This window comes from Macrobrachium rosenbergii, chromosome 55, assembly GCF_040412425.1.
Source record: "Macrobrachium rosenbergii isolate ZJJX-2024 chromosome 55, ASM4041242v1, whole genome shotgun sequence".
Taxonomy (NCBI): Eukaryota; Metazoa; Arthropoda; class Malacostraca; order Decapoda; family Palaemonidae; genus Macrobrachium; species Macrobrachium rosenbergii.
This window is the reverse complement of record NC_089795.1, coordinates 41,235,390-41,255,175: the sequence shown is the minus strand read 5'-3', so window position 1 is coordinate 41,255,175 and position 19,786 is coordinate 41,235,390. Positions and strand designations below refer to the sequence as shown.

General features: G+C 40.7%; 1 protein-coding gene and 1 long non-coding RNA gene across 2 annotated transcripts in view; one reads left to right on the top strand and one right to left on the bottom strand.

The window, feature by feature from the left end:
- Window positions 1-7,353, bottom strand: part of LOC136835168 (uncharacterized) — a 31,466-nt gene extending 24,113 nt beyond the window's left edge. The window contains exons 1-3 of the long non-coding RNA XR_010852007.1: window positions 7,247-7,353; window positions 5,621-5,722; window positions 5,258-5,393 (exon numbers count right to left, since the gene is read on the bottom strand). This is a non-coding gene — a long non-coding RNA (uncharacterized lncRNA). The remainder of the gene's footprint in view (window positions 1-5,257; window positions 5,394-5,620; window positions 5,723-7,246) is intronic.
- Window positions 7,354-17,545: 10,192 nt separating this feature from the next.
- LOC136835794 (putative nuclease HARBI1) lies at window positions 17,546-18,055 on the top strand. Its single transcript, XM_067099649.1, has one exon. The coding sequence runs from the start codon at window positions 17,546-17,548 to the stop codon at window positions 18,053-18,055; it is 510 nt and encodes a 169-aa protein (XP_066955750.1).
- The last annotated feature ends 1,731 nt before the right edge of the window (window positions 18,056-19,786 follow it).

Here is a 19,786-nt window from a genome sequence, read left to right as displayed (position 1 = left end):
ATGCTGCCGCGTTTGCGGGGAACCCATCGATGTGGCTGCGGGGTGGAAACCACTTCAGAATCGCAGACCTCACGGGACGAAATCTACAGGCGACACAGTGCTCAACGCCCTTCGGAGGAACGTGTACCAGAAAACTCATCTCGCGGTACCGAAACACACACCTCATACAGCACCACAAAAGTTCCTCCTCAAAAGCTTGCTCCCTGCCCCCATCGCCAGGCGGCCTGCCCGTGCTACTCGACCTTGCCAATAATCCACGCCCGACCTCCCAATCCAGAAGGCTTGCAGGGCATGGTCGTAGATCTCCTGTCAATACCAGACTTGGGTGGCACAAATGGCGGCAGGAGATAAACTTCATCTGAAATCTGCCGCAACTCCTCCGGTCGCAGCCAGATCGCTCACCCCTACACCATGCCTGTCGGGGACTTCTCCGCCAGAGGCGGCACAGCACCTCACAGACTCCGTCAAGGCTTCACCTTGGCTAAACCAGCCACACGACCGGTCGGCTCCGTCAGCCTGAAGAGGGGCGTAGAGCAACCCGTCCAACGCCATCACCAACAGACGTCCACCGAACCACAGCAGGCGGAGGTCCCGGGCTTCATAAGCTACCTGAAAGTGGTTGGGAAAGGGCGCTCCAGAGCTGCCTGCCGCCCCTGCTCGTTCAACCCGTTCAAAAAGGTGGTGGCGGCCAACAGAGACAGGCACCATGGCAGCCCGAAGAACCGGGCCTCAAAACGGTAGGTTTTGCGTCATGACACCGTCTCGGCAAGGATGATGCTGGTCGACACAGGAGCCTTCGTGGTCTTCCCAGCATCCAGAGGACGCGGCAGACACCAGACCCGGCGCTTTCCTGACTGGCCGCCGCGGCAGAACCCCATCCTCTCCTACGGCACCTGGGCTCCTGTGAGTCTCCATCACAGCCAGAAGTTACTCCCTGGGACTTCGCCGTCGCGGCCGGGAACCCCACTCCTGGGGCGTTTTCTAGCGCCTTGACCGGCTGCTAGTCGACGTGGTATAGCGCCTCCTCGATACCGACTCCTGCGGTCTCTCCGTTAACGGCCGGGACCCAGACCCACCATCAGCGCGTCGCCCCCCACCAGTATGCACACCTACTGTCGGGTTCCCTGAGGTATTCAAGCCCAAGCTTCGCCAAGTCCCGGGGCCCCAGCCAGAAGCGGCATATACCACCCATATAGTGACTAAAGGGCCCCCGACACATCGCAGTTCATGGAAGGCTTCCCCCTCAAGCGCCTTCAGGAGGCGAAAAAAAACGTGTCGCGGAGATGGAACAGATGGGCATCTGCAGGAAGGCCACCAGTCCATGGGCCTCCCCCTCCACATGGTGCAGCAAACCAGGACGGCTCCTGGAGACCCTCGGCGACTACAGGCGTCAACATTGCAACAGAGCCGACCACCACCCCTCTACCCAACATGTGCAAGACCTCGGCCTCCTTTCAGGGGCCAAATATTCACTAAATTGGACCTTCTTAAATCTTATTTCAGGTACCTGTTGCCGAAGGAGGACATACCAAAGCCAGCCATCATCATGCCCTTCCCGGGTCCCTACGTGTTCGCCTTCTCACCTTCGGGCTGAGGCGCGGGGCCACCCTTCCAGCGGCTCATGGACAGCATCCTGGGGACCCTAAAATTCTACGTCTGCTCGTCTGTGACATTCTCATATTTTCCAGGTCTCTGGCTTGAACACCAGAGACATCAAAGCAGTCCTCAAGCGCCTCCAAGCGGCCTCGTCGTCCGTTCCCGACAAGTGTACCTTGGCGGCGTCAGAAAGCAGAATTCCTGGGTCCGCGAGGTGTCTCCGACAGGCGTCCGCCCTCTTACATCAGTGGCGGCCGTGAGCCAAGTTTCGACACCCACCTCCATCAGGGCCGTCCAGGAGTTCCTTGGGATGGTAAACTTCTACAGGCAGTTCATCCCGGATCGCGCACACCACGGCCCCCCCCGCGGAAGTCTAAAAGGTCAAGTCCCTGTCTTGGGGACCCAGCCAGCAGCAGGCCTTGCTTTTCCCTGAATGAGCCGCCCTCCCGCCAAGGCAACCGCCCCTTGGCTGCACCAGGCTCCCCCTCCCAGCTGACGACAGGCGCCAGTAACGTTGCCTGCGGTGCTGTTCTGGCAATCCATGTGGCGCCCCCCCAGCCCATCGCCTTCTTCAGCAAGAAGTTCAGTCCGCGAGACGCTACAGCACAGCCGAGCAGGGAACTCTGCGCGCGATGTACGCGCCAGTTCGGCACTTCAAGTTCCTCCTGGAGGGCGCCCTTCACAATCTTCACAGACCACCAGCCACTGGTTCCGCCTTCACGAAGCAGGGGCGCATGGTCTTCAGACAGCAGCGCCACCTCTCAGCCAGCCGAATTTACCTGTTCCATCAGGTACCTCGGCAGAAAAATCCGTAGCAGACGCCCTCTCCAGAGTCGAGTTGAGCGCAGTGCGGCAAAGGTGTAGATTACCAGGACCTTGCCAGAGAACAGGCCGCTGACCAGAAACCCCAGCATGCCGCACCGCCATCACATCCCCCTCAAGTGGCGGGACGTGACCCTGCGCCCGGAGGCCCCAGCCTGCTCTGTGACATCAGCACAGGCCAGCCCGCCCTTTGGTTCCAGCCTCACGCCGCGCCAGGTATTACGACATCATTCACGGCCTCTCACCCTCCGGCAGGACCAGCCAAACTGCTTTCAAAAAGTTCGTCTGCACGGGGTGCAAAGGGACATACAGCCTGGGCAAAACAGTGCCTGCAGTGCCAGACCAGTAAAGTGGGTGCGTCACCGCATGATCGGGGTAGTAAAGCGAGTTCCCACAGCCAGGCGCCCGGCGGCCCACATCACATCGGCGTCGTCGGGCCTTCCCCATCAGGCGGATCAGATACCTCCTGACGGTGGTAGACCGTTCGGCGAGGTGGCCGAAGCCACACCCATGCAAGAAGCCACCGCCAGCGGCGTGCGCTGAGCCCTGCTCTCCAGTTGGGTTGCGCTTGGCGTCCCGGACCACATCACAACCGACAGGGGCCCTTTCCTCTCCGAGTTGTGGTCTGCCTGGCTCAACTGCTGGGAACCACGCACCACACCACCACAGCGTACAACCCAGCGACCAGCGGCCTGGTTGAAACGGTTCCACAGGTCTTAAAGTCATCCCTCGCGGCCCGCTGCACGCCGAGGACTGAAACATCAGCTGCCGTGGGTCCTCCTCGGGTTGAGACCGCCCCCAGAGCCCGGCGGCACCCCATCGCAGTTGAACAAACTGGAGAACCCCTCGTAGTGCCGGGAGAGCTCGTGGCCGGATGAGCGCCACTCCCCATCACTGCAGAGGCTCGCGGCGTGGCGGCAAGTTCGCCCCCTTGCAGGCGCTCATACATCGACCAGCAACCACCTTCATGCCGCCACAGCTGTCATCGCCACCCACGTCTTCGTCAAGTCGCGCCGTCCGTCCACCACTAACTAAGCCCTACAGGGGACCCCTTCCGGCGTGCTGGGCGGAACAGCAAAGCGTTCCAGCTGGCACTCCCAGGCAAACGACTGGGTCTCCATGGAAGCCGGCTAAAAGCCCGCCTTCCTGTCGAGAAGTCCCGGCAGCTGAGCGAGCACCCCTTCCACCCAAGCGCCTCCTTCGCCCTCACCCCCCATGGCGCGTACGCCCCAGGAAGGAACCGCCCAAACAGCAGCCTCACAGGCGGGAGGCCTCAGTTATCTTCAAAGCCGCGGCGCCCTTCAGCGTCCCAGCAGATACAGGGGATTAATCAGGCGTCCCTTGTCTTGGGGAAGTATTTGTAAAGTCACCACATCGCGCCAGGATAGTGTTTGTGGCGCCATTAATTAAGTCTCCGCTGAGCTTGTTTTCTTTAGTGACTTCCCATTTTCTTCAAGCTCAATTAGTCACGCCTAAAGCGTGCCAGGTCACGCATTTTAATCATTTTACTTTATGGTATTTATCTGAATGTCACATTGTTATATACATGTTTCTTCATTCACAGGCATCAAGACTGTATCCATATTTGTAGCTCTGTATGTTTGTATTGTAATTTGTACTCGTTCTGCATATTATTGTTTATTGTTTCGACCTCCAGGTCACAGTCAATTCCATTGTCTCTCACGGCCCGGCGTCAGTCTTGCAATATAAACTGCCTGGATCTGTAATAAAGTAGCAGTAACTTTTACCTGCTCGTTTCTTTGACACCTTACATATTCTGTTTGACAGTATTACTTTGTCATGCTACTATTGATAGCATCAATGTTGTGTTCCACTGAGAGTATTGGCATGTCTTGCTCTCACTAATGGTCTCTGTGTTATGCTGCTGTTTTCAGCACTTGTCTGCCTTGTTCCAAGAGTTGAAATCTATGTGCCATATTACCATAGGAAGTTTCTTTGTCACTGCTGTTGATTATATTGTCAAACTAGGCTAATACCATTTACTGCATCGCATTTTCTTTATCATTCAAGATTACTGTCTGCCATGCCCCAGTAATATCTCTGTACTTTGCTTCTACTTCTACAGATGACTCGGTATCTACTGTAGGGCAACCAACCATGTTTCAAATATCTCCCATGAACATAAAATTGATCAACATTTTTGGATGTGTTTGTTTTGGAAAGTTTACTACATGATTCAGTTGGCCTTGTGCAAGGATGATTCATTATGCATTATGATACTAGCAGGTGCAGTCTAAACACAATCAGTTTGCAAGTACCTCAGCATCATCTAGCCTTGATCTGAGATTTATCAATAATGCCCTCACCTTGACTTGGCCTTAAAACTTCAAAATTCTTACATAACAAGATCACATAATGGCAACAGTAGGCTTGTTGTTGGTCACTGCAATACCAGACTTATCTCAGAGCAAATGAAGCTATAATGGGGACGACATGTTGTCACAACCACCACCTTTAGGTCAATACTGTATCATAAGTACCCCTGAAACTTCTGGCAGTTGTAATAATACTAATAAAGGGTCACAAGGGTACCACTTGGCAAGGGATTTAACCATGGAAAAATCTTCCATTCTAGGAGATCAAGAACAAGCAAAATAGGGTGTGCACAAACCGTAAGGTAATCTCAGCCGTGTACATAATTTGGCATAAATTTTGCCAAAGGCTAACAACCTATGAATGCACGCACAATCTTCAGATCTTCTCAAGAAAGAATATTAATAATAATGAAATAACCATTGATGCATTCAACCTAATGCACTAAAAACATTTCTATTCAAAGTTGAATTTCATAAGCCATCTACTTGTATTAAAGACTCACCTTTACAAATGACATTCTTGATCTGGCCACTTCACTAGGGATTGCAGTATCCCAAGAGGAGTGTGAGATTACATCATGTTACGGTAGCCTCCTTCACTTGCAGTGTATTTTTACCATTTCCTCTTGGGTCTCCAAGCTTTAAAATTAAGCTACCTCATTAGGTCATGACAACATAAAATCAAGACACTACCCTCATCAAGGTTATGCAAAGTCTTTTATGTTCCGACAAAACACTTTAATCAATTTAAAATTTTTATGAGAATATAATGATAAAAAACTTTTCTTTTCAATAATCAGTCATGTTCTGCTACCTCTGAGTGATATTCATGGCATAAAGAAATCTAACGAAAAATTGTACTGTACCTTAAAAATCTCTTCAAAAGACACCTACATGGCAACATTGATGCTGAATGCACACGAGGTCATCCATTTACCAGCTCTCAGACTAATCATTCCAGTCAAAGCCTGAAATAATAGTGATCTTAATTTTTAACTTACAATAATATTCTACTTGTACTCAAAATATAGCATACACAAGCGAGGAAAAGCTAATTAACCCATACTTTAATGTCCTTCCTATATGCCTTAAATCTTGTAAGTATATAGTGCCTTAAATCTTGTAAGTTAAATAATATGACTGTTTGAAATATTTGTAAAGCCAACAGATTAAGAAGTTGAATGTAAAAACAAACAAAAGTTGGTGAATTTCTCAAATGATCTTGGTAAATTTCTCAAATTATGTCCCCTGTAGGATACCGCACTAGGCTATATATACCCTCTTCTAGGTAGAACTATGAGGTTGCTCTGCATCGAGTATTACCTTGGAAATCAACTCTTCCTACAGTAATTTGGTTTTCGTCACGGGGGGGTCAGGGGGGCGGAGTCCCCTGGCTAAGTAACAAAGGCTGCTAGGTTAGGTTAGGTTAGGGTATGTTAGGTTAGTATAGATCCTTTTATAATAGGTTGCCTTAGCCAATCCCTTCTTGAACATATGGCTCCCTAATGACTTGCGCATGCTCGGAACCATTCCATAACAACAACATAGCAGTCCGGTCTTTCTCCCAGTGATTTCCCCCACCCAAAACCCCGAATCCCCAAAGGGTCCCCAACTATGCTGGGTAGATATGAGATTTATAATAATTGACCAACAATAAACACCACGACCTTCTTCATCAGCAACACTAAAAGTACAGGAATACTCAATTTCCAAGGTAATAGTCTGTGTGGTGTTATCATGTACTTTAACCCTTCTCTATATTACTCTGTCAAACATTTTTATTAATAAATGATATCTGCTTGCAAAGTTCTTCTGTATAATTACCATATATAAATACAGTTCCTCATTGGACAGGTGGGTATTGTTCCCAGCTAGCACTCTGCTGGGCCCGCGTTTGATTCTCCAACCGGCCAAAGAAGAATTAGAGAAATTTATTTCTGCTGATAGAAATTCATTTCTCGTTATAATGTGGTTCGGATTCCACAATAAGCTGTAGGTCCCGTTGCTAGGTAACCAATTGGTTCTTAGCCATGCAAAATAAATCTAATCCTTCGGGCCAGCCCTCTCTAGAAGAGCTGTTAATCAGCCCAGTGGTCTGGTTAAACTAAGGTATACTTATCATATATGAAGACAGCTGCTAGCTTCCTACATGAACATAAAGTGACAAAGTAAACTAAACTACCTGCACTAACAGTAAAACTAGCAGGTTTAACTAAGGTTTTACGTTTGACCTAAAGCCTGCTCTGGGATTACGAAATCTGGCTGTGTAATGCTGGTTTAATCTAAGGAACAAGTTAGGTTAGGTCATTCTATTTAAGCCTGCTAGGCTACTGGCATAACAGCATTTTTTTTTCTTTTACAGAGCAAAGGCCAATGTCACTTTCCTATAAATCCGTGTTATAATAACGTGAAGTTTCGGTATCTGAAAACCTAATTATTTTGTTTAGCTTATCCAAAAAATTACATTTTAAAGAAAATCTGAGGGTGCTCACCTGCCTGGCAAACACAAATAACGATGAATACGTTTGAATCCTTTCAGTCTAGTTAGCCTAGCGTATTTCTTTTTTTCATCAAACCACATCTTTAAATACAAATATAAGGTGAATGTCCAGAAGAACTCCGCATGCATAAAGTACCAAAATTAAAAAGTAAATGTAATATTTTCATATTTAAAGCGTTTTAGACCACTTCTTATGATGAGAAACACCCACAATTTTGCCATATTAGCTATGGAGGGTTGGGGACAGGTATTACTCTAACCTTATGTCAAAAATCGAAAATCATTCGATGGGGAACTAGTTTTCTGAGAACCATTACACTCTTCTGAAACATTACAGTAAAAAACCTCATTTTCGACCAACTCCTACTGGATGTAAACAAACGACTTAGAAAATTTTCGAGGATGCCGATTAGATAATCATTAATATCTCGGATATGGTGAATCTCCTCAAAAAGTGTTCAGAGACAAAGTTTTATTATTTTATATTGTGAAAATTATAGTGTGACCTATTTTCTTATATCTCACCGCGGAGTTGTTCTGGACATTGACCAAATATAATTTTAGCCGTCCATTTTGTTACTTCATTTTAATGTATGTTTATCACTCACACAAATGAAACTAGACTTTAGGCTACAAGGATCGTAGCACAAGTTTCACTGAGTTTCCATTGACTACTAGGAAACTGTAAACAAATATCTAGAAGAGAGAGAGAGAGAGAGAGAGTTATAAAAATTCATATCACATTAAACGACCAAATGATTTCAGCAATTTCAAACTAAAAGTAAGAATATTTCTACCTAATTCGCTATCTGTTCTGACTGGATCTCTCTAACCTAACGTCATTTTCCTGTAATTGCGTCTTAAGGGTGTGAAATGTGAACGATATCATGCTTTTCAGTACTTCAGTGATTGCTTAAAGTATGTACGGTACCATTGAAGATATCTTTCAATTTATCTGTTTTATAGCTAAATTAAATTTAGGCCCGTTACCCCCAATATGTACCTAAACTAAATTAGTGTACTATTTAAATAATTCACAATGAAATGGAATTCTTTTAAATGCAGTCACCTAAACTATCACTGCAGCATCACATTATCCAATTACATGTTAATTACAAACGTCCAGGGGCGTCATTTATGGGGGCAACTGCTCCCCCCAACAAGACCCACGTACCTCGCAAAAATTAACCCACCCCGATGCCTTAACAAGTGCCCCCTCACCCAAAGTAGTAACAGCAACTGGTTTTCCATTATTCCTACCGAAATTCAAATGTGTCATCACATCAAGTTATATCTATCTATTTTATAAGCTTCAAAAAGCACATAAAATAGCTCAAAATAACAAAAAACCCCGAGCTGATTAGGTTCGCTTCGCTCGCCAATTCGTCTTTGCTCCTCCCCCCGCCCCATATCAAAAATCTGAAATGACGGCCCTGCAAACGTCAGATAAACAGAAATCTCAGATGCAGCAACAAGCTTGTGATGGATATATGATTTCATAATGACCACAGTAACACTTACAAAAGTAACATTTATTCATTCAAGTATGGTACATTCAGACGACATTTGTTATCGACCATGTGAGACCAAAGTAAATAGAAATAAAAATCTGCCAGATCATAGCGCAACCTGAAACTATTACGCATCATAAATCCATAAGATTTAAACAGAGAACCATAGCTCATGTTGCCAGAATAAATGGACTATTCGTATACATATGCCAAAACAGTTAATAATCATATTAAGGTATCGGCTTGTTCCGACAAGCATCTACCTGTATAACAAAAAAAAAACACTAAGGCACTGAAGGGCAATTTGGTCAAGAAAACTGTGAACTTTAACAGGAAAACAACAATGGCCGCTCCTAATGAGCCATCTGAGGGCGGATAGGAAGGCCTTCAACTTAAACGAAAAGTGTAACAATTTTAGGTTGAAGAATAATGGAGTTTTCGTTTTCTTTAGTGTCTGTTGGTGGCAATAAAGAAAACGAAGTTTCAGAATTTTAATGGTTAACCTTCCTAGACATGTTCTTTTGTCTGGGACCAAACGGCAATAATTATGTCAAAAACATTGTAATTTAATGTAAAGAAAAGGAATCAGCACAGAATATTGAATAGATAAACTGTTTAAATTTATTATTTTCCTTAAATAACTCGCTGGTCTTTATCAGAGAAAAGAAATAACAATTCGCCTCGATCGTGTGCATGGGCAAGTTCGATTTATATACCTTTTTGCTTACAAGGACTTTTATTAACAAATACACCTTTCTGATACCAGCATAGATTAGCTTGAAAGACAGAATGTTGAGTTAATATCCAGGCGAGATGAAGAGGCGTTCTATTTGTGAAAGAAAATACCGCGAAGTAGAGTGTAAAATTGAGCAAACGACTCCCTTCCCTGTTATCTTCAGTTTTTCCCTTTATATTCTTTAACTCTCTAACGCCGGCCCCGCCCCACGTCCTAAGCCTTTTAAGGTTAAGTACATTGGTCTTTCCTTCATAGTAATTTTTCCGATAAGTACACACATTAGGGATATCCCAAAATTTGTAAAAAGAATGCAATAAAAACCCCAAAGGGTTTTTACGGTTTTGCAAATACTGCATTCATTCCTCGTTTCATCATGTATTTTGTTGTAAGAAAAAAGTATCCGAAATAAGCGTAATGCTAAGTTACTGTTGACAGATGAGAATGGTAGTGAAATGAGAACTGTACTAATTTCTTTCTCCAAAGTTTTTTTTTTTCGTAATGGAAGTTAAGGCCTTTTTGGAGACTAACACGAGCAAAAATTTTTACTCTCTCTCTCTCTCTCTCTCTCTCTCTCTCTCTCTCTCTCTCTCTCTCTCTCTCTCTCTCTCTCTCTCTCTCTCTCCCCATTCTCCTAGAATTGCGTCATAGGGCATGAAAACTTTATATTCATGCTCTTACATTACGTCAATAATTGCTTAAAATATGTACCTTCGAAGTTCATGCTCATAGTGCACCACATGGTACTCGTTGATAATTATGAAAAGTTAGGAGAAGAAAGAAATATAAGATCTCTTTCTAACTCGCCAAATTAAATTTTTGGCCCGTTTCCCCCAGTAAACTAAATTAAAAACATTTTTTAATGAATTAAGATTAAGTGAAATGGATTTCTTAATTGCAGTCGTCTAAATCATTACTGCAGCATCAAACTATCCAATTACATGCTAATTACAAATTTTATCAATAAACAGTAACCTCAGATACCATAACAAGGATGTTATGTAGATATGATTTCATAATGATAATAATAAAACTTACAAAAGTAACCTATATCCTATAAATTATAGTATTGCACACTACGTTAGTCATCGGCAATCTGATCCTAAAGTAAAAAACACATATACTCATAAAACAAAAATTCTAAATTTAGATTCTATTGAAACACAGATCTGCAAACGAGTCATGCAAGTTACGTGTTCTGTGATTTAACTTTACTTTTCTGTCGTCGATGAAAAAAAAAAAAAACGCGCAAGAGAATTAGCCAAGATCAACTTCCTAGGTATATAATAATTGGATTTAACTAAAAGTAAGGTTAGAGTTATTAGGGGCTTCCTTGTTCATGAAAGTGGACACATTCTCTGCTATTGATGAGCAATGAATACTTCGCGATTTAGTTTGCAGAATGTAAAGTTACAACACTGATTGCTCGAAATCACACTGATTCTAGGAGAATTAATTACGTTAATGCATACTTGTTATGTTTTTGCTTAATCACTCACAGATCTGTTCTATAACTATGAATTCTATCTATGCAGAACTGTGTTGACAAAATAGATTTTACACTCAGGGCAAAGGGGTTTCATCGTTATGACATGAACTTAACGATAAACTGTTGACAGACAAAGATGATTGAAATGAGCACTTTTTTTTAAGTTGATTTTTTTCCTTTAAGTTTTTGTTTAGGTAATGGAAGTCAAAGCCTCTTGGGGACTAAGTAACATGAACAAAAGCTTGACTCTCTCTCTTTTTTTTTCTCTCTCTCTCTCTCCATTTCTTAGAATTAAGTCACAGGGCATGAACAACCTATTCGTGCTCTTTCAGTACATTTTAAGAGGTTAGAAGAAGATGACAGACTTCTTTCTTATATGCAATTCGTGAAATTATATATCCAGGTCAGTCTGCCTCCGGCAACCGCAGGGGTAAGACGTGTTCTCATGACTGCCTAGTATCCGAGGAAAGTAGCCCGTGAGGTTTTTCAAATCTTTCCTCGATTCTGGGTCTTCGGCATCGTTCTGGCCTCTTATTTCCAGTGCCAGCATAGCTAGCTTATGTGTCACCCTTCTTTGTGGCAAAACTTCAAGAAAGTAGTAAATAACATGATTCAAAATGAAGATTAAGATACAAGACAATAGTCCTAAACCGCATGACAGAGCCAAGTAGACGGCTCAAGTTATGGCAGTGTATAGGCGCCATCCAGGCTAGAGTCAAAGAGTAATCCACGCCAACACAGCATTTCTTGTCAATGTTCACGAAGATGACTCAGAAAGATTCTTAATTCAGAGAACAGGACAGTTTTTGCAAATGAAAGAGTTTGAGGTAATAGACCCCAGAATATAATTCCATAGAAAACTATAGTAGCAAAATACCTAGACATACAACGGTAGAATACGGAGAAGACGACCTTAAAGACAGTATCGAGAGGAAAAACAGATGGGCTGCAGTGGATGAGGTGATAAAAATCCAAAACAATTCCCACACCATGAAAATAAAGTTTGAAACACCGAAGATGGCAAAGAGAGCCATAGAAAGAGGATTATTTGTAAGCCTACCAATACATTCCAAGTGAACACATTGAAGAGGATATATTTGTAAATTTGTCATTTTGCTACAGATGCTACTCTTATGAGCATCTGCTTAAGAATGCCCTAAAGATAATAACTATAAAATATTCTCTGAATGTTCATCACATGATCATACATACAGAGAATGTAAAGAAAATACGAAAAATGTGTTAACTGCAATCAACAACATAGAACTTTAGCAGCGAAATGCCCAGTGAAAGGCCCTAACAAAAGAAAAATTCAGAGATCAAAGCAAACAGAAATGCAACATCCACTACAAGCAACCGTACAAGTTACGCCAAAGTGACAGCCACTAATACAGGAAATTGCAAGGCTAATGCAAATAACATCCAAAATAACATAAGTAGAATACAAGAAGAGACAAGAATCACGATAATAACAAATTTAGCAATAAAACTGGGGCTGCACCAAGAAGGATTCTACCCTCAGTAATAAACAGCATATTAGCAGATAACAATTTACCTACAATACACTTCTCTAAAGAAACAATAAACATGATAGCAAGCACCATGGGAAAGGAATAAACGACAAGAAAACCATACAAGCAAAGCAGAAGATTTACAAGCAACTCAGGATATACAACAAGATATGCAAGACTGCACACAATATGAAGAAAACACAGCAGAGAGCTCAGAAGACGACTCATCAGAAGAAGACTTTACACTCCGGAATTGAGCCCAGTTCGGACTCGAACTCACCAATCCATCCCTCCCAGGACGCATAAGTAATTTGCAAGAAACGCAGCATCAATTAACAGAAGAAATACAAGCCTCACTACCAAGCTTCTCAGGTTTCTCAACTCTCCCATCTTACAAAATCCACAGGGATCAACTTCAGCATCAAAAGTACTACGCCAGTAGCCATAACACCAGAAAACGGAAAAGTGAAAGAAAAAGAACAAAATTACTAGACCACTGTAACTCGAATGGACCCAACTCTACGAAAGAATTAAAATAATTCAGCACAACGTCAAATCCTGGAAAACAAAGAAATTTGAATTATACAATATATATAGAGAAAGAAGACCCTGACATAATATTAATCAATGAACATGGTATGAAACGAAATGAAACTCTGAAAATGTTTGGATATAATACATATACGCAAAACTTTTGCTGATGAACCCTTTGCAGGAAATTGCAATAGCAATCAAGAGTAATATTAGACATAAGATAATAGATGATTTCCAAGACGACTTTTTTAGCAGTCCAAATTCAAACTAACAAAGGACCAGTAGTGATCGCCACAGCTTATAAGCCGCCAAGAAGACATTATTTCCCACTTCCGGATGTCATGAAGTTAATGAACAGGAGAGAACCAACCTACCTCATTGCCGATCTAAATGCCAGACACCAAATATTTGGATATAGGCAATCTAATTACACAGGACAAGAAATAGTCAGATTAATAAATAAAAAATATATCATACATTTAGGACCTGGTTCGATACCTTTGTAGCAAATAACAGAAAAGGAAAGCCAGATATAATATTGGGAAATAATAAAATTCACCTCAATATTGCCGTTCTAAGAGCACCAACAACCTCCTCCGATCCTATACCAATGGTAATTACACTGTCAACCAATCCAATAATGATTCCATCATAGAAATACCAAATATAATAAGAGCAAGTTGGGAAGCTTCAAAAATGAAATAGAAGAAAGAATAAGTAGACAACTAACAATAAATTCAAAGTGAAATAAATAACAAAAGAAATAGTAGATGGCGAGCTTGAAGAATGGTACAAAAATATAGAGGAAGCAATAAAAATCATATACCCATAACTAAATACACACACTTCCACATCCTATTAGTAGTGATAAGTTGAAATTGATACAATGGCACTACAACAACATCAAACACAGTACTTATAACAGGGTGGAACAACATATTAATGAGAAGATATGTGTCATTACAAGAACAGTTAGTACAAGAAAACTCAAGATTATATCATCAAAATCAGGAAGACCTAATAAAAAACACAGAAATGCAGTACAATAACTTCAAAACAATTTTGGAACTCCGTTGCAAGACTGATGGGAAGCAAAACTAATACTTCGCCATACATAAAGCATGGGAATGAGAAAATATATGATGACAAAGAGAAGGAAGTACTGCACAAGGCCTACTGGCAGGAAATATTCCAGATAACGCAGGAGGATAACCAAAATTTCGACAACCAACATGAGACAATAGTCAATGAATTCATTGAACAACATAGAAACAAGCAAATCCGCATCATGCAGCTGATATTAGCAGACTCAATGAAGACTGCCCATTAACAAGAAAAAATAGAGTTATGGGAAATCAAAATAATAATTAAAAATTTTAAACACAAAGCACCAGGAAAGAGTGGAATTAACAAGGTCATAATTCAAAATTTACCAGACATTGCACTCGAAAAATTAAGAGAAATATACAACTGGGCCCTCTCAATGGGATATTTTCCAATTATATTCAAGAATGCAATAATGATTTTGATACCCAAACCAGGAAAAGATACTAGTCAGGTAGAAATTATAGACCAATATCATTACTAGAGGTACCGGGCAAAATATTTGAAAAAATAATTAACAACAGATTAGTGTTGTTCCTAGAAGGTAATCAGCTACACAATAATAATCAATATGGATTTAGAAAGGAAGAGGGACCCAGATTGCAATAGCAACAATATATGAGAGTATTGCATTATCACAAAGAAGAAGGTACCTATGTAACCTAGTATGTAGAGATATAACAAAGGCATTTGACAAAGTATGGATACAAGGACTTCAATACAAAATATTACATCTCAACCTTCCAGACATTTTTGAGAAAATACTATGCAACTTCATCAAGATCGAACAGCAGCAATCAAGTCACAAAATTACATAGGGAATCCATTCCCGTTACAAAGTGGAGTCCACAAGGATCTGTACTCAGTCCAACACTATTCATATTATATACATCAGATATGACTTCACCACCAGAGTACTGTACTGATGTCTGCTTTGCAGATGATATAACTCAAATAATTATACACCCAGAAAAACGCACTCGAAGAAGGGATCCAACTTTGAAAAGACAAGTAGCACAAAAAACAACGAACCAAATTGAAAGAATAAATCAGTTTGAAAAGAAGTGGAAGATAAAGACAAATAAATCTAAATTCCAACTAGTATCAGTGTCTGCTTACAAACCTGCACAAATAATGTTAGACCAACAACCGATGAATTTTAGTAAAAGCACAAGAATACTAGGAATGCAATTCGGACAAAGAGGAATATCAAGACACGTGAGAGAAAGGCTAAGAATAGCAAGAACACAAAATACAAAGCTAAAACGATTTAGGAATATGAACACAAATACCAAAATCCATTTTCTACAAAAGCCTAATCAGACCAATAATGGAATATCCACCAATACCCACGTGTTTAGCATCGACTTCAATATAAGTGCATTTACAAAAAATTCCAAAATAAGATACTAAGGTCCGCAGTGAAACAATCAAGAAGATGACGGTCTGAATATAGAACAAATACACAAAAAAATACAAAGTAGAACCAATTAATCAAAGATTATACAGACTGGCAACCAACATATGGAGCAAACTAGATCAGTACAACAGTGAATTAACAGAAGAATCCGTAGCAGAAAGAGAGAAACCACCCAAACAACATAGACCACAGATGGTGGAGAAAGAGTATCTTCATATCTTCATCGTGATGAACCTCAACCATTATATTATTAAGAAAAGCCTTGTGAAAAAGTAATATTTAAAATTTACTAAGTAGGTATCATGCAAAATCATTATGATAATTAACATCAGGTTAAAATGAGAAATTGGAACTAATTTTTTTATTTTATTTTATGTTTTAAATATGATTATACTAATAAGAAATAAAATTCAAAATATGCAATATGTAAAATTTACTATGTTGTTATAATGTAAAATTATTATTGTATTGTGTTAATATTAGAAAAAGTGTACCCTTACCTAAATAAAATTGTGGATAAACCACACTTGACATTACTCTTACTAATATTTCACTTTCTAAACTATTCCCTACCATGGTTAGCTAGCTAACTGCCCTCACCCTTCTTTCACCCATCTTACCTATCGGCTAAAAAAAAAAAAAAAAATCCAGGCCCGTTACCCCCAATAAGCACCTAAAGAAAGTTAGAGAACATTTTAATAAATTAACATGTGAAATGCAATCATTATATGCAGCCACTCAAATTATTACAGCAGCATCAAGTCATTTAGTTACCCGCTAATTACAAACGTTGGTCAGTAAACAATAACCTCAGATACCAAGACGATGATCACAAAAACACTTACAAAAGTAATATTTATCCTTGGCTGCATAGTATGGTTACATGCAGCCTATATAAGTCATCGGTAATCTGATCCTAACGAAAGAAATAAATCTGCTTTATAACAGCACAATCTGAAATTATGACACACAAGATTTAAACCGAGAACCTCAGCTCATGCTAGGCCTATGCATAGAGTCTTGAATAACTATATTATATATTTTCATATTGCTAATAATCATATCGATGTATCCACTTGTTCATACAAAAGTATCGACAACAAAAACAGCTCTGACTAGAGGAAAAATCACCCCAGAAAACGGTGAGGGCCACATACACTGAACGATTGTATGAACGACTGTCTAAATGATTGTCTGAATCTTTCGCAAAAACATTGGGCGGTATTCATAAAGAAAAGGATATGCTTATACTTGCAAAATATGAAGGAAATCCTTCTACTTGTATTCATAAAAATTTCAAGCAAAAGCTTCTACTTTTAGAGCAAAAGCATATCCTTATAATCACATAAAAGTAAATGGTTATACATAAAGAAGACCTTTTACTTCATATAAAGAGCATATGCTTCGAAAAAGCTGAGTCTGGTCGGTAGCAGACTGCAGTTCAAAGAGAAAGGTTGTTCTGTCTGATTCTCAGCACGATGGCAGATTTTGTGGATGTGAGGCATGTTAAACAATACATGCCCCATTTACCCACACTTGATCGTGATTTCAAGATGTTATTCCGTTTTGAAGAACAAAATGTACAGTGGCTTGCGGACAGATTTTTAGGCACCAATGAAGAAACTCGGGGAGGCGCCTTGTCATCTTTCCATAGAATGAAGATATGTTTGCGTTACCTCAGTGATCCTGGCTATCAAAAAGGTATCGGTCAAGAACTTGGTGTTAGCCAAGCAACGGTATCACGGACTGTGAATACAGTAGTTGATAGCATAATTGCTCATGCGAATGAATGGATAGTTTCCAACTACCAACAGAGAAATAGTAGAGGTAAAACAGTTATGGCAAAGGAAGTATAAGTTTCCGACAGCTATTGGTGTCATCGATTGTACGCACGTGGGGATACTGAAACCAAAGCTGCATGGAGATGATTACATTAATCGAAAAGGCAAGTCTACTCTGAATGTTCAAACCACTTGTGATGCCAAAGAAATGTTCACTAGTGTTGATGTTAGTTGGCCTGGATCCGTGCACGACTCAAGGATATGGAGAAATTCACAAGTGTGTTTACAATTAAGAACTAAAGCTAATGCTTTGCTACTTGGTGATGACGGATATGGGATAGAGCCATGTCTCATGACTCCATATCGAAATCCTACATCCCCTGCTGAGGTAAAATATAACAAGCTTTTCAAAAAAGAGAGAGTAATAATTGAACGATGCTTTGGCCAACTGAAACGTCGATTTCCTATCTTACAATACGTTTGTCGCGTGAAGTTGGAAAATGTACCGAAAATAATCGTTAGCTGTGTCGTGCTCCATAACATTGCAAAAACTTTAGGTGATCCTGACTTCGAGCCAGCTGAAGAGATACCAGAAGAAGATGAAGAAAACCATGACAACAATCGTGATGACAACAATCGTGATGAACTAGCTCTTCGCCAACAGGGACAGGAAATCAGGAACAACTTGAGCATTGTAATATACAACTTTAATAATTAAAAATAATGTTACAACTTACAAGGCATTTCTTAACCAAAATCACTATTTATGAAATTAATGAAGTCACATTTTTGGAAAATGAAATAACATTTCTGTTTAAACTAAAAAAAAATTAACTCAAATAACAGTTTTTTCTGTTTAAACTAAAAAAAAACAACTCAAACAACAGTTTTGTTCTGTTTAAACTAAAAAAACAACTCAAATAACAGTTTTTTCTGTTTAAACTAAAAAAAATTAACTCAAATAACACCTTTTGATGAAGTTTTATTTTTACAACATAAAATACGTTTTGATTTCCGTCAGAAATAGTTTTTGGTGTTGATTTCTCAGGCTGCTGCATCATTTCCAACTTCTTTCGTAGTATTGTTGTTTGCACTACACTCGTTTTATACTGCTGCAAAGTACTAAGCGTTGGAGTTCTTTAGTTGTCATTTTCTAGTTTCATCTGTTTCATACTTCTCTGTCACTAATTTCTTCTTTGGCGGCAATGGTTGAACATCAGTGAGACTACTACATGACTGCTCATGAGTTGCTTCACTCCTTCGCTGTAGGGTGGTTCATTTCTTCTAAGCGCTCCCGAAACACGAGTCAACCTTTTACTTCTGCTTGGAGGATATCCTCGCAAAAAGGTAATCATTATGAATATGGAAAGAAAGATTTGCTTATACTTCTACCTTTGCTTCAGAGAATTACCTTGTACTTCTACCTTATGCTTACAAGGATATCCTTCATTTTTATGAATACCTCCCATTGTGTATGGGCTTGTCTGAATGCAAAAGTGGGCGGAGTTTCATGGTCTGAACGATCTCGGCTGGAATCTGTCACGACCACGTTGCTGGCTTGCGATTTATGTCTGTTATACACAGGTTGTGCAATGTATATGTTTGTCTGCCGATATCTTTAGTATCTCAGCAACCCTTGACGTGTAAAGATATATTGTGTAGGCCTAGACTTTCACAGAATGAATACTACATTTGCGGATAGGGAATTCTAGGTAGAATTCATAGAGCATAGGCGTATCTTTCTTTTCGATGGCAGGAGACACTAAAGATAATAATTTTAAGTAAGTTTCCTCGTCCATACGTAATTAATTAAACCAGTCTCCTGGTTCTAGAGGAAGTTCCTTGAGCAAAGAGTTGTGAGAAAGTTCATATCTCTTAGTCAACCACTGTTTCACCCGTTTTCTTTTCTATCTTTTAGGCTTTTCTAATTCTGCCACAACGTAGGCGGAAGCAACAGCTCTTAACGCTATCGCTCAAATCTCTTCTAGTGATGATGCCATGTCTTCCCCGAGACAAAATCTCTGTTCAGACTGAAATCGGTGAGGAGATCGTTCATACTGTCTGAATAGTGTGTGTGTGTGTCCATAACGACAGTCGTTGGGTGTATGGGGTCCTTAACTCTTAAAGTGATAAATGGAAAGTTGACGTTTTCTTTAATATCTATTGTAGATTCTAAAGAAAACTGTAATTTTAATATTTTATTGGGTAACTTTGCTAGAGCTGTCCTTTTGGCTTTCCGGTAGGCCTTCAACTAAATGACAATATTTACGTGAAATACAGAGTAATTTAATGTATAGAAAACAATTAGTCAAGACAATTGAATACAGAAACAGTCACAGTTAACCGTTTTCTTTAAATAACTCGCTGGTCCTTGTCGAAAAAGAGAAATAAAATACCATTAGATATCGTTGATGTGCTTGAGCAAGCTCTGTTTGTAGACCCATTTGCC

What these genes read in the sequence shown, in the direction of transcription:
- LOC136835794 (XM_067099649.1), top strand. Translation starts at nt 17,546, where the DNA reads ATGTTCACTAGTGTTGATGTTAGTTGGCCTGGATCCGTGCACGACTCA.